The 16,158-nt window shown below is 42.8% G+C and overlaps 1 protein-coding gene across 1 annotated transcript in view; it reads right to left on the bottom strand.

Moving 5' to 3' along the window:
• LOC118302373 (heterogeneous nuclear ribonucleoprotein C) overlaps nucleotides 1-15,355 on the bottom strand; it is a 33,957-nt gene extending 18,602 nt beyond the window's left edge. Inside the window, exons 1-2 of the mRNA XM_035628442.2 lie at nucleotides 15,085-15,355; nucleotides 10,245-10,320 (exon numbers count right to left, since the gene is read on the bottom strand). Of these exons, the coding sequence (XP_035484335.1) occupies nucleotides 10,245-10,320; nucleotides 15,085-15,106 (98 nt within the window). The 5' untranslated portion in view covers nucleotides 15,107-15,355. The remainder of the gene's footprint in view (nucleotides 1-10,244; nucleotides 10,321-15,084) is intronic.
• Nucleotides 15,356-16,158: the final 803 nt, after the last annotated feature.

The raw sequence follows: 16,158 nt of genomic DNA, 5'->3' as shown, positions 1-16,158 counted from the left end.
TGTCACACGTGTGTCCGTTGCCACTTCACAGATAACATCTGAATAGACATGGATGACGCCAAACAAAATTTTGCTTTCCTGAACTGAATTTATAATCACTGTTTTAAGCTTAGAGCAGTTACAATGGTTTTGGGTTTCCTAAACGATTGATATATAGTGGGGATAGTTTTCCGCTATTGGGTAGTGACTTTTGAACGCATGGTCGTCATAGTGATAAAACCAGGAGGACGGTTGAAGGTGTGTGAGTGTGTAACTTGAAGGGCATTCATCAGTCGGTAACACAGGTTAGAACAAATGAAGTGTGAAGCTGTGGGGAGGTGAATGTTAAGTGTGTGTCTGTGTGCGTGTGCGTGTGCGTGTGCGTGTGTGTGTGTGTGTGTGTCTGTCTCTCATGGAGGCCAAACGTCCAGTTCTTGCTGAAGCATTAATGAGCATTAGTTGGTCATCAGAGAGCTTATGCACTTGGCACTTTTGCAAGAGTGTCTATCCCCAGTGATGGAAATGACTGTGGAAAAGCTGAATTGACGAAAACAACTCAACCTCTCAAGAGAAAAAGAATGCCGTTGACGGAAGGATCTAAAGAAGGCAAAGAGAGAGAGAGAGTGATAGAGAAAGAGTTAAACTAGAGTGTACCTCAGACGGACATTCACTCTATGGAGAGAGCTCCGGGACTTAAAAGGCTTCAAAGACGAAATGCAACTTGCCTTCTTTCTACTAGGTCAGTAAGTAACGCAGCCAGCCTAGTTATTAATACTAATGGACAATTAACTCAAGGTTTTTTGTTCAAATCTGGGTTTTTATGATTGTTTTCTGCTTTGGACAGTAGCCAGGCTGCTGAGATTGAGTTAACCCTGCCTCTAGTTAACGGTAGGAGCCAGAAAAATCAAAGCAGCAGCTTCAGTGAACATACTTCTTTCTTCTCCGTTATCTCCGTAATGATGTTGACAACTTCCTCAGGAGCTCTGAGGAAAAGTTCCTGCGTTCTGCTACTGCAGCGTCTTTACTACAGTGACTAAACAATAATACCGCCGGGAACAGCTAGGGGCTCGAAAGTTGTCTGTCGTAAGTTTTTAGAGAGTGACTGTCATTATTTGGTATCCATATTCCTCTATACCCTCCACTAACCCCCATTACCCCCTTGTGCTGACAGAGAGCCTTTTTAAAGTCCAGGCAACAGAAAAAAGCTCTCCTGCTGCCCACCAAATGCTGACTTGCTCAAACACACCCACTCCAACCTCACTCCTTTCCACTGCACTCCCTCGGCCTTTCATTGCCAGTATTGCCCACCACCCCCACCCCCTCCTCCCGTCTCTGTGTCATTCTGCAGCTCTTTCTCTGTCGTCAAAATGAATACGAGTGTGTTTTCTGCGTGTTCTGGTCCCTGGTTGAGCTCTGCAAAGTTGCCGCCAGCTTCAATCTGCATGGTGACCCACGCAGCGATGACAAGTGAGAGAAAGCACTGCAAAGTCCAATAAAACACTTGGAAACCAAAATGATAACACTGGATACTATCACAGTCATCACAGCACACTGGAGTCCACAAAGATTATAAAATATCTTCAGCAGCAGCCAGTTGATTTTTCATTAGCTCATGAATTTATATTATGAGCACACATTCACAGGAAGCTGTGGCATGTGTGTTGAGTTCCTACACTGTACTGGACTTTTTCTTTTTCCAGAGATACTGTTTGGTGAACAATTGTTTATTTGGTTTTATTTTTACTGGGCCTGGAGAGGCAGGCTGCTCCCCTAAGCTGACTGACTTTCTGAAATGCAACAGCGTATTGATCGTCTTTCCTCTGGCCTTTCACACAGCCTTGCTGAGGACACATTAAATGTGTCATAAGTCATTAAGAGCTCCAGGCCTCAAATCTTACCTGTCTAACTTAAAATATATTGACATATTGTACTCTGACAAACGTTTTGTTTTTTTTGAGTTAGCCTCTAGGTGTGTACTGATGCCGGGGCGGAGGGTGTGAGAGCTTGTGCCTGTGTTTGTTTATGTGACTGTGTCTATCTGTGCGGTGCTGAACACTGGGGAGCATGTGTAGTGCGGTGGTACACGCACAGACGTGTGTGTGTGTGTGTGTGTGTGTGTGTGTGTGTGTGTGTGTGTGTACAGGGAGCAGGCTCGTCCTCTTGCTGTCCCGGGGGCTCAGAGCCCATTTCCTGTTGTGCAGTGTGATAAGTTTCCCTGTCAGATCCTCCCAGCACCACTATATTTCTGATAAGCTCCACTGCTAGTTTTCCCGACCTCTGGCACAGAGATCAATTTGAGATTGATTCAGAATGCCCTGCTGGGCCGAGCTGGAAGATCAATTTGAGATGGATTGTTCACGCCAGGGGGCCAATGACACGCAGTGCAGTGCTCACTTGCTTTCCCTCCTTTGCTTTCTTCACCCCTCAGTCTCCCCGACTGTTACTTCTTTCTCCCTCTGCGTTTTTCCACGCTATCTACCCCTCTCCCTTTCAATTGTTTCACACTTCGTCCTCTGTAATGTTGTTACTGCGTGTTGCACCCTGCACATTTGCACCCTTTTGCATCAGTCCTTATTCATGCCTCCTCTCTCCCTCTCCCACCTGCTTCCCTTACTTTTCTCCTCCCAGCACAGGGAAGGCAGGAGGGATAGAGATGACTTCATTAGCAGAGGGAGCAACTCCCGAAGAGTGATAAGTCTGCTGCAGGACTGGAGAGATAGCTCATCTGGCTTGCTAATGCACAGAGCCACTGAATATATGGATATAAATTAACACACACACACACACACACACAAACACTTTCTTATTTCCACAGTTATGTGGTCGTGGTTACTCTTGCCATCATGCTCCGAGCTATTGGTGTCGCCAACACTGGCTCATGGCCTTATCGCCACAGAACATCATTTCCACAGCCTCCCTCCCTTTCCTCATACCTCTCTCCCCATCCACCTGCCTCCTATCTTCAGTTGTTCTCTGTTGTCTCAAAGGCTTTGGCTGTGGCCCTGGAACCAGCAGGTGCACTCTCTTCCCAGCTTTGACCTTTTCCCCCAGCAGCACATCCACCTCTGACTGCACTGACCTTTACCTATAGCACAGCCCCTGTCATCTCTCACAGGAATGGACCGCGCGCAGCACATCCTCTGTGCATCCATGCAGAGCAAAAATCCAACAAAGGACAGAAGGAAATTAAAAACAGAAAAGGGAAAATAACAGAACACCCTAAAATTGATGCTGACGTGCAGGGGGGGAGGCACAGCAGGCTTTGGTGAATCGTTAGTGGGCTGTTTTTTGGCCATGGCACAAGCAGAAAACCGCCCAATTTATATGCTTCCCATTCGGGGTCCCTCGCTCACTCACAAAGGGATAGTGTGTGAGGACGCTGCGGAGGCTGTGAGCTTCAAACAAAGTGGTGCGCACAAAGTGTCATCCGAACACGTTTAGAGGCCAGTGTTTGTACTGTAGCTGCTCTACACTAGGCAGGTGTAAAGCCTGTAAAGCCACGAGTTGCTTATTCACAGCAAGTGCATAAATATTACTCTATAAAGTAGAGAGATCACAAAATTGTTGTATATGTCGCAAAACACAAAAATTATCTTGTGTATGTTGTGCGCCCCCACAACAGACCCGATTACACTAATTTGAACGGGATCGCATGCTTGCATGTCTGCAGCTACTCTACAATCTCTGCCAAGCAAAAGGACTTTGAGGTTGACCAGAGATATTGACTACAGTTAAATATAACTGTTTTTAGCTTTCACAATAAAACATTTATTTCACTAGATTTTTTGAATTTTGAGGCTAACTCAAATTCCATAGTTTTTCAGAAAAGCTGTGCGGACTAATTATCTTTTGCTCAGGTGATTTATCTTTCATGAATTTAAAAATGTAGAAATAAGAATTCCAAATAATAAATTGTACCAACTACTGCCAACCAGTTACTGTGTTTTTTATAATGCACTTTTCGCTCACAGCGCACAAGTCACATTCAACCATTCACATAAAAATTCATACAGCACTTTTTCTATCATAGATCATTCACATGCTGATGGAAGAGTTAGACCTGCAGAATCTTTGCAAAAAACATGCATAACTGCTCACACACACACACACACACACACACACACACACACACACACACACACACACACACACACACACACACACACACACACACACACACACACACACACACACACACACACACACACACACACTTTAAGGACGTCATAAGATAAGATGGTTTAATATGTAGATGAAACCCCTGCAGAATCTTTGCAAAAAACATGCATAACTGCTGGAACTTGTTTATAATACCATTAAATATTTTTGGTTCAGTTTATTCAAAAATCATATTTCATTTTTCCAGTGTGTGGGCCAAGATGAGTTTCTTAATTGTTTCACAGTTAGCAAGAGCCATGTTGTGTCTGACGAGGCCAGAACAACACTGCTACACTCACAATGAAAACATTGATATATTATTCACACAGGCCCAGAGCTCTCTCCACACTTCATTTAACTTCACTCTACCGAGGTGCAGACATAAGCAGAATGGTCTTGCTATTTGTGAAAAAATAAATGGCAAGAAATTCATCAATGTGAACTGCAGTTTAATATGAAGTGCCGTTCAATACATAACAAATGAACAACATAAACCAAAGTCACGCTGCAGAGGGGGATTTTTCTTCTATATGTATTTTATCTTGTTATTAGTTGACTTTCTTAATATATATATATAAAGTATATGCTACATTGACTTGTAGCCAAGACAGATAACGCAGGGTAACTACTCTTTGTAAGATAATGAATGTAGTGGCCTGTAGGATGGTTATTACACCATTGAGAGGCACAGGCTAACACTACACTGCTGCATGGACCATGACGAAACTGTGAGCAGTTCTCATCATAACCCGACATCCACACTGGGACGAGAGTTTTCGTATTTTTTGCATCTAGAGCTGCAACAGTTAATCGATTCATCGACTAGTAACCGACTACTAAATTAATCGGCAACTATTTTGATAATCGATTAATGGGTTCAAAAGTAGATTTGATGAAATGTGAATATTGTCTGGTTTATTTGCTCCTTTATGACAGTAAACTAAATATATTTGGTATGTGGACAAAACAAAACATCATCTTGGGATTTTGGGAAACATGATCAACATTTTTTACAATTTTATGGACCAAACAACTAATCGATTAATCGATAATGAAAATAACCGTTAGTTGCAGCTCTAGTTGCATTTATTTTATGTTGTGTATCCAATCAACAAATATGACTATTGTTTTATAGTAATTAAGGATGAAATGTCGCTTTGTAACACGCAACCCCCTCTTTTTCAATAGTGTTTATTACGACCAAAAAAATACCACGATGTGTGTGCAGCTTTAGCTGTGAGTGGGTATCATAACAACGGGCAGACAGCTGTGCTGTGACCATCGGAGTGATGTTACAGAAATAGGTCCAGCAGGCAGAGGTCGCTCATAAAAACAGGTGAACTTCAACATTGGTTTCTCCACCGCAGATTGCCTCCATTTGCCCTTTGCCTTTTTTCACTGCTCGTGGGGGTTTTACAGATGTCAGCTGGCCATTCCTCAGGCTAGATACACACACAATCTGTCAAAATAAGGGACACGGGAGCCATTTAGATGAAGACAGATGTGGCGGAAAATACACTCAGTAGAAAAAGATGATGTACCGATAGAGATCTATTGCAAAACTGGAAAAACAACCTCTAAAAATAGGATAATTCTGGTTTATTGCAACCTCTGTCTTAATTGTTAGTTTCGGCCATCATTTCTATTAGTTGTGGTAACATTACACACAACAAAGTAAATGATGCGATTAAGGAGCATGGCGACGTCACTATTCCAAAGTCTAAATGGAAGTCAAAGTTGACACAGGAGGTTGGTCTGTAAACTGGGATGGTTGATCCTGATAGGTTGGATTTGGATTTTACAGTTTGCCTTTGTCCACTAATCCAAATATTTTTTTACCTAGAGTGCATTCATGAGGTGTCAGAATAATGGGAAAATTAGTTTCAGACTGGGAAAAGTCAAGCGTGAATGCCACCTCAAGTAAGCGAAAATGTTGAATGAAACCGAGTTGCTGACATCACACAGAAACATAGTAACAAAAGAGAGCTATTGTTTGGTTCTTAAAAACTTTTCTTTGTTTGGGCAAGTATTGCATGCAAATTTTTTGTTTGTTAAATTTTAATAAAATGAACCCCAAATTTGTAAGTTTGTAGTTTGGTTAGAAAATAAATATTTATTATTTATATGCCTCTTACACCTGATCCTTTTTCCTTGCTCTTCGATTTTATGCAAATATTTGAAAGATGTGTCAATGTGCTGTTTAAATGCTCTAGACACATAAATAAGACACATTTTCTTTACAGTTTCCGTGTTTTTTCCCACCAAGAAGCACATGAACATCTTCAGAGAAGCATGGGAATGCACAATTAGTTTATTAATCTTTTATGATCATGTTCATCTCGCCCCATCAGACTTGTTTTTAGTGAGGCTGAAACATACCCAGATCCAAGCAATTCACCTAATGAATACAATGTTATTACAAGCAATAAAAATGATGGCCAGAGCCATGACAATAAGGTCCAAGCAGTTATAAACTGGAATTACCTTTTTAGTTGCCCTCTCATACTTATGTGACCCATTTCCTGTCACCCTCTTATCCATCCTTGTAATATCTGTCATCAGATTAGCTTTTAAGTTGTGGCCCACTGTGTATCACATAGGACAAATCCCCCGCTGCCCCTGACAACTCGTACCGTGATGCCTCCACCTCTCCTGCCCCCGTCAGCCTCATTGAGCCCATATGACAGATGGTTCTGCTGCTTTGTTTCCATCTAACTCAAACTCATCTCTGTCTCCGGCCCCATTGATAATTAAAACAGATGAGAGAATATTAAGAGAGTGAAGTGCACTGAAAAATCAGACAAAAATACCAGAGGCCAGATGCTCACTACAGTCTGCCACACAGCGTTCAGGCCAGTCCCCTCTCCTCCCTCCCTGCCTCGCTCCTTCCCCTCTCCACTGAGATGCAAAGTGGAGCAGTTAATAAAATGAGCACTGTAATAACCTTGATGCGGGCTGGGCATGTTAACAAAGGAACGCTGCGACCGCACACCCACAAACTAAGAAACAACTGTGTTTTTTTGCAGAGTAACGCTTAAAAAGTTTGCACAAAACATGGAGGTAGCCGTCATTCTTCTTCTTATTATTACAGTTCTAGAAATAAATTGTTGTGTTGTGGAGCTTTGCTTCAGCTGTCAATATTGTTCTGGCTCCTCTGTAACAGTAACTTCCTGAAGAGACAAAAGCAACGTCAAGCCACCAAAGCCTTTTGTCGAGTAAACCGTGTCTCTTGAGTAATTGTACATACACACACGCACGCTCACACACACACCTCTGTGATACATCCTCTAACACCTGAGCCTCTCCATACAGGCCACACAGTACAGGGAACCTTTGTAATAGTGCGCTGGAGCACGCTGTGGCCACGGCTGCAGCAGCATCTGGGCTGTGAAATTCACGCCACTTTCTCTCCCCCATCCCTCCTACCACAGCTGGGGCTCGCCAAGCTAGAGGGGACCACTAACAGTCAGGAAGCACGGACGATAAATGATGACAGAACCCTTATGTTGTCTGGGTCGATGTTGAGCAAATAGCCAAGGGGAAACATGTGAGGGAGAGCCAGTGGGAAGAGCAGCAGGGGGTGGAAACATGCCTGCTATCATGAGACAAGTAATGACTCTGAATACATTAAGACATACAGTATGCAATAAAGAGCTCATATTGGGTTTAACTGCAGATACTAGGTGGAAATTTGAATTTGTGAGCTTTTACAATTCTTTTTTAGCAAGAAAAACAGTTGGAACATGTGTTGCATCAGTAGATTACATTGCTTTCTTAGACATGGGTTAGAAAGTTTTTCACAAAGTAATCTAGGCCACAGGCAGTAGTTTGTCTGCCAGCTCTGTGAGAAGAGGGGGGGAGGGAGGAGATGGGGCACACCGCTGGCAGCAGCACAGAACAGGATTATTGGAGTCTGGACAGAGAGATTTTTGGTAGCTGTCCCTTCATGATTTACATTTGTGACTTTAGCTCTATTGTAGATTCTGTTTCTGGGAATCATGTAGATTGTTTATGTCTTCCACACGTCAGGCATTTACAGAGCAACATTTTTATTATACTACTACTACTACTCCTCAGAGAAAGAGCTGTCTCTTCAGCTGCAAAATGCTTAACTATACTCAACGGCTATAGTTTGGCACTGAGCAAATAGTCCATAATGAGTCTTAATCAAGTGTCACCCCACCGTGACGTCGCCCGTTGGGTTTGTGAACTGCCATTTTGAAGCCCAGAGTTTCCCATGTTGACCAGCGTCATGTTGGGTTTTTTGAAACCGGACGTAGAATTTGGGGTGGGTCTGACTGAGAGCTCGTCCACTGCACACCGACTGCTACGGTGCTTTATTGTCTATTTTGCTCTAAATGAGACCACAATTTATAAATGAACATCAAGCTGTATTGAAGAAGACTTGAAACTAGCGATTGAGGCCATAAAATCGTCAGGAAAATGTTAACTGTTTAAGTTGAGTCATTTTCTCATAGACTTCTATAGAAATGGACTTCTTTTTTCAACCAGGAAACAGAAAATACAAGCTTCAGGCACTTCCGTTAATTTTTATACATATACAGTCTATGATTTTAATGGGTATTTACTGAAAACAGCTGCCTGTTGCCGAAAATAGCTCTATGGAAGTGATAAGAGTGAACCAAGAGAGTTAAGTCCATGTCATCTCTGAGAAAAACGAGGGGGGCCTGAGCTGTCAGGGCTGAGACCTCAGGTGTGTTCCATTTGTGGTTAGTCATCTTCTATGAATCTGTGTGTGTGTGTGTGTGTGTGTGTGTGTGTGTGTGTGTGTGTGTGTGTGTGTTGTATGACTAAGCTAATTAATGCATGTTTGCGCGCTGTTGAATAACTACATGGTGGAATGGGCAAATAACGTTTGGGGGTTTGAGGTCAGGCAGACGTGGTCAGAGGGAACAGAGTCGGAGAACTAGATTATCTGTTCTGAAGGAAATTCTGGGGACATAACACACATATAATGTCTCATACTGGAACGTGTATAGCTCTACATCCGACTGTATGATTTGATGAAACCAGCAGAAGGAGAGGAAATGGAGCTGTCAGGAACAGAAAAAAGCATTGTCATTTATTGTTATGCTGGAAACATATGTGGAGTCCCAGTTATGCAAAAAGTGCATAATAATAATTGCTGATTATGCATGTGACAATCTGTTCCCATTTATTTCCTATTCTTGTTTGTATTCCTAACCTATTCTGCATTTTGGTGTCCTATAGGGCAGATGTCCTGCAAACTATTTCAGAATTATTTATTATGTTTACCAGGCTTCTTTAATGTGAGCTTCTCTCCTCTCACTTGCTCCACTGTCAGAAAAGAAGCTTTGTGCCTGTATGGATGCAGCCATTTACAGCAATTTCATTATTATTTCTCTGCATCTATACACTCACCATATGTTTTCAAAAACCCAATTTGCATGCCTTTTTCATTTATGGATGCTTTTCTTAAGTGCATTTCTTTTTGTTTCCACACCGTGTCCTGTGTGAAGGACAATACATGGACTTCTTGAGGACATGCAGGAGGAAACGCACTGTGGGAGTCAGTGGGATACGAGCTTAGAAATGAGAATCTACTCAAACTTCACAGAGTCCCATTTCCTGTGCTTTATGCTCATTAGACGAGCTCAAGCCTACAAAGCTGCAGCCAGAGCACAGGATGCAGTTAAAGGAGAGACTTGGAGGTAAGAGTAATGACGGCGCGAACACACACAAAAACACACACACACGCACACACTCACACACACAGATGTCTCTCCACCAGCTATCTAAACACACAGCTAATCTTAGAGTAGCTCCATGGCACTGTATTGAACCACCCGCAATAAACAGCAATCAGCTCCAATCATATGTGCGCACTACATCAACAGATAGATTAAAACATTGACTGATGGAGACAACACCTCGGGCTAAAATCAATACAAGTTTACATATACAGCTAGTATGAAGCCAATAACAGTAAATTTGCTGCACTGATTCCAAAACTAAGGTGCAGCTATTGAGTCATAAATAAAGAGGTGCAGCGAATAATGGAGTGCATGTGAGTGCATAGAGGTAGGACTGTGTGTGTTTGTGTCAGGAGCCGGGTTCGTACTCACCCGTAAGCAGTGCTGTTGGCCCTCTTACCCCCTGCCCTGGAGCGGCTGGACTTCAACTCTCCACTCATGCTCGCGTCTGCGTAGAAGAGCAACCAATTAACTTCGTGGTGATACAGTACAGAGCATTACAAGACAAAGCGTTGGCTGAGACGAAGGTTCAGATGATTAAGTAAGCTGCAAACCCTCTGACACTCTGTGGTCGTGTTTATCCTTCACTCCAGTTGACTCTTTATTTGAACAAAATGAACCAAATCTGTTGTAGCTGTTGTCATCATTTCACATGATAATGACTGAAGGGCTGAGGCTGACAGTGGCTGTTTTTCTTGTCCCTCCTCTATCACTCTGCATTGATTGCTTCTGCCACTCCGAACCAGCTGTTTACATTTTTTGTCTCCAACATGCACGCCAACACACCTGGTGCAGTTTGAGAGACTTGACTCAACAGCCAAACCCAATTTCTCTGTATTTTGTATTTCTTTCCTTTCTTTGTCTCACCACAAATACCTTCATAAACATACACATGGGACAACTAACCCTGGTCCATCTGGATTGCAATATATGTCAGAATATTCATTTACAGGAAAGTCACATTCACCCATTCACACACAATAACACACCGCTGCTATGCACCGCACTTTTTTTCTTTTCTATCATTCATACACATTCATACAATGCCGAAAGAGCCACCGGAGGCCATTTAGGGTTAGGTGTCTTGCCCAAGGACACATCGGCATGCAGACTGGCGGAAGCTGGGAATGAACCGCCAACCTTCAGGCTGGTGGACGAACGACTCTCCTGAGCCACAGCCGCCCAAGGGGGGGGGAAGGTATAGGGGTACAAACAGGATAGATGGAAAGGATTAGAGGAGAGGAGAGGAGAGGAGGCCAGTCTGACATGGACAGATGGGTGGTGAATGGAGCGTGACCAGGCCAGCTGCACGTACACTCACACAGCGTCGCTGTCGAATGGTTGGAAACTACAATTAATTAAGTATTGGTCTGAATGTGTGAAAAGAAGTTTAGACACGTGTATGTTCCTTTACCTCCCACAGCAGAGATGATTTTCTGACAGTTTAGAGTCACACTGTGACTTGCTAGATGGCTTCTGTGCAGCCAACAGTGTCTCTACTGGTGATGAACACACATTAAAGAAACGTATACTAGCCTGAGCCGTTACCGAATAAGCAAGTAAAAAGACCCTTATCAGATATATGTAATTATACTCTGCCTTCCAAACATTATTATATTGAATAATCTTTTCTTGGAGCAAGAAGGTTTGAATTCCAGGACCAACCAACCAACCACCTAGGGCCTATCTGTGTGGAGTTTGCATGTTTTGGGTTGTCATGTCATGGGTTTTCACCGGGCATTCCGGCTTCCTCCCACAGTCCAAGGACACGCAGACTGGTGTAGGTTAACTGACCAGAATTAAACTCTAAATTGACAAAAGGTGTTAAGTGGTGTAAATAATGGATGGATGTTTCTTCTCTTGCTTTATCCAGCCCATAATGATATATTGTTTAGTGGAGAAACAGCAGCAAAAGCAATTGTGGAAAATCAGTATGATTTAAATTCACACCATTGGCTTTCACCACTATATAAGGTTCTTTCTTTAATAATAATAAATAATATGAAGGCTGGAAGGCTGAGGCAAGAGGCTCTCACATTGATAAGGGAAAAACCACAACTATCGCAACAAAATTGTATGGCTACTTCATGTAGATCATAGATGGATCATAGATATTTTGCTGAGCAACAAGACGACTGCATGACAGACTGCATGATAACACACGAAGAGGAGGGAGGACGCTGCTGAGCACAGCTGTCTCGCTCTGCAGGAGCAAAACCTCAGGAGGTAATCAGACCACTATTCTGTAAACAAAATCCTATATGCTACAATTAGCTTCTGTAGAGGAGAGCACGCAGGCAAACTATGAATTACAACCATTAAATTGTAAATTGTACAACTGAGTTGCTTTTTTTTTAGGTTTGTGTTGCACTTAATTTGATTTCTTTCCTTAATGGTGTTTTATAAATGTTTAAATCTCCAATGGCACATCAGTGGTTACAATACAATACTCTGTCAACAATACTTGATTCTATTTCCCTCACTTTATTTATTCATTTTTTTGGTCTTCTTCTTATCATTATTATCATTTTCTTTTTTGGATGAGCCTTACATGGATTCTCCCCCCACCCTTGGCTACTTAAACACAGATAGAAAACCGCTTAAAGGTCCCATTATCGTCAGTAATTGTGTTGACTGTGGTGGCGATGATGGATGTAATGATAATGGGGGTTGTTGATTGCTCATTGTTGATGTAACGCAATAAGAATGCAACACATTCTTCCCTACCAGATTGTCCACTACTATTAAGTATTTCTAATCCCCGGTATAACCCAAAAAAGAATGCACAAAACAAGAGTGTGCAGCTGTGAGCAAGACATTTTGTGTTTTTTAATGTGAAGTGTTTGTCGTATGAAAGCACATTTTAGATAGATAGATAGATAGATAGATTGATAGTGAGGACAAATAAAAAAACGTATATTAGCGCACTGTGCATCTATACTGTATATTATGTGTGTGTGTTGAAAGGGCTCAGACTTCGTATCCATTCTGCGTTATCTATAAAACACTGACAGCACTTCTGTATAGTGCAAAACTGATAGATTATTTTTTGCAATTTCAGTGTTGTACAATGTTTTCCTCTATAAAAACACACATGTATGCTGTCTGAATGGTGACAGCATTAACCATTGGCAACATGAGTCTCACGGTAGACCACCTGGATGAAAAGTGACTCCAACTAAAAAAAAAGGACAGATAGATCAAACAATAGCCCAGCATGTTCCTACAATAGGAGCAAAGGGCACTAGAGGACACATCAAGGTCACACATGATCAGTCATAATGAGTTATAAAGCCCCAGCTTCTGCCTCAGTTTGCAGTCTGTCACAGTGTCTTTTTATCAGCGGCTGTCAGGCCGAGTGCCAGACGGCCGCTTCATACCGAGCCAAAGTAAGAGCCGGCTTAATCACACTACATGGAGACAAAATTACACAGCAACAATGTGGAGAAGCTTCTCTTATTCTGAACCCACGGAGAGGTGCGGCTTTTCAGTATCCACCAGTATCCACCCTGCTGAAGAGTCCTTGAATTTTTATCCAGATCCAGGAAAGCTGCTCTGTCTGAGCCCGAGCTTTCATCTGCCTGCGTCTACACTGAAAAGACGACTGACACAACTTTTATATCAGTGTCAGTTAAGTATATAAATATACATATGAGTACACTCTGTTGTGTGAGTGTTTAAGTAGGCTCATTGTGTTTCATTCTTTTATGTTTTTGATTTCAATTTTCTCCAGAACAGCTCATCGATAACACTTCACAGTCAACACTGCACGAAGGAAGGAAGGAAAGAAATGAATTATCAATTCATGTGTTTGTATTTTCTGCAACAAAACATTACATTTCTGTCCTTTCCTGTATTTTTCGGTTAACTTCTACATCAACAAGCTAATTTCAGAGGACGACACAAATGCTTAAGCTGATGACTGACTGATATTTTCAGTGCTACATTTTTCCCCCTCAAATCTTCCATCCAAAAAGACAAATAAAGCAATTACGACTGAATGACTAAGCTCAATCATTCAAACTATAGGTCAACGGATTCGAAAACTGATTTCACATCGACCGGCTTTGGCAGATTTAGAAAATAAATAGAATTAGAAATTAATTTGGATATTTTTCTGTTACCTTAATTAATGGCACGTTTTTCAATCTAACTAGTGATGAGGTCACCATTTTTCTTTGCCTTAAAAACATTTATCAGGTTTACTCTATAAAAAGTGTTCTGTTGCCACACTTTCTGTTGCCATAATGCATTTCAAATCATCTCATAGTCCACACAGACACACGACTACATATGAAAGAGAAGGTCAATTGTCAAATGGGAATGTAAAAGTGCAGAGTGCATGTCTCCCCTCTGCTCTCCGTCATCATGCTGCATCTTCTCCATTTCCTGCGATGCAACCGACCTCAGGTTAGACTGAGCGCCAAGCGACAATCACGCAGCATTAGTTTACCCTCTCGGGGCTAAATGTAATGTTATCACAGTCAATATTAAAACAAGGATTGTAATCCTGAAGGACTGGGAAAGTGATTATATGAATAGATGGTATTTTGAGAGATGTGTGTGATCTTTACACCACAGCTGTGAGGGGGGAAACATGCAAGTGAACGCTCCTGCATGGCAATGTGGGAGACGTGGTCGCGGCGTGACTCTACAGGGTTCCCTGGACCCCGAGAAGATCCCGGACCAGAGGCAGCACACCATCACGGGCAACGGAAGCCTCTGCTCAACTAGTGTTGAAGTTGTGGGAGGAGGGTCTTACTGGGATTGTGAAGTTAGTGTCTGCAGGAGCAGAACGTGGGAAAAGGGAGAACAAGTGCATCTCTATTCCATTACACCACAGTTAGGCCCCCGGCTGCTTCTGCCCACTGTGCCCACAGAGGGAGGTGGTGCTGCTGACCTTGATGGAAGACGAGCTCTGATCATACACCAGCCGTTCGCTTCTGCGTCGATGAAGTTCACAGTGTTTACACCGTGAGGTCCATCCTCCACACACACACACACACACACACACACACAGGCCGCTGGAGGCTGCGGGGGGGGGGCACAGACCAGGGAGGAGAAACAACTCGGAGCCACAGTGGGAACATGTTCTGAAACGGAAACCCAGAGCTGCAAGCAAACATCCGCCAACACGCGCACACACACACACACACACACGCACACACACACACACACACACACACACACACACACCCTGGGGTATACTCACGTCTTGGGCTGAACAGGGTCATACCAGGGACGCAACAACAACCAGCAGCAGACTGAGAGAAGCGAGAGGAGCCGAGTAGTTCTTTGTTCCCCTCTGGAAACTCTCTCCTTCTGCGTCCTCGCTCCTTCTGTGTGTCTGTGTGTGTGTGTCTGTATGTGTATGTGTGTGTGTGTGTGTGTGTGTGTGTTCGGGATGCCGCTTGACTGACTGCTGCGATATCCCTACTCGGTCAGTAACAAACTAGCTAGAGAAGAGACGCTCCGACGGGACGTACCAACTGCGTCCCCGTGGCGGGGGTGGACGCGGCGCACCGGGCTGTTCCATTAGGGGGGGGGGGGGGGGCAGCTGGTTCCCTCAGCAACAGGAGCTGACAAAATTCCAGCCAGGCGATGAGGAGGAAGCTGCCAGTGTGTGTGTGTGTGTGTGTGTGTGTGTGTGACTGTATCTTAATGCACTTATCAAAGTAGTGGAAACCTGGAGACAGCTATTCGTGTTACCATGTTCGTCGGCACACTACTGGTAACCGATTGTACTACTGCACTAGTTCCACTATTAATACTTCATGCTCAATTCTTTACATTTATTATTCTTATTCTCTATAATGTTTTATAGGGTGCTGTGTGAAATGTGCCGCTGTTACACCGGAATTTCCCAGCTTGGGATAAATAAAGTAACTAACTCTCTATCTATCTATCTATCTATGTATGTATGTATGTATGTATGTATGTATGTATGTATCTATCTATGTATCTATCTGTCTAGCTATGTATGTATGTATTTATCTATCTATCTATCTGTCTAGCTATGTATGTATGTATTTATCTATCTATCTATTCACCTGGTTCACATTTCAGGACGCCACACAAAACAGCTGAGTGTATACTCACAAAAAGATAAACACACACACATGCAGTCACAGGATCCTAATGAGATATGTCATAATCACCTAAAAGAGAGGCAGTCTCATGGAACAAAGACAAGGTGAATACCAGTTTGATTATGTAATACAGGAGACAAAAGTGATTGATGACATGTACAAAAAGGGCATTTGATCAACAAGTAAGGAATTCTGAT

This window comes from Scophthalmus maximus, chromosome 4 (assembly GCF_022379125.1).
Source record: "Scophthalmus maximus strain ysfricsl-2021 chromosome 4, ASM2237912v1, whole genome shotgun sequence".
NCBI lineage: Eukaryota > Metazoa > Chordata > Actinopteri > Pleuronectiformes > Scophthalmidae > Scophthalmus > Scophthalmus maximus.
This window is presented reverse-complemented; position numbering and strand designations above follow the sequence as displayed.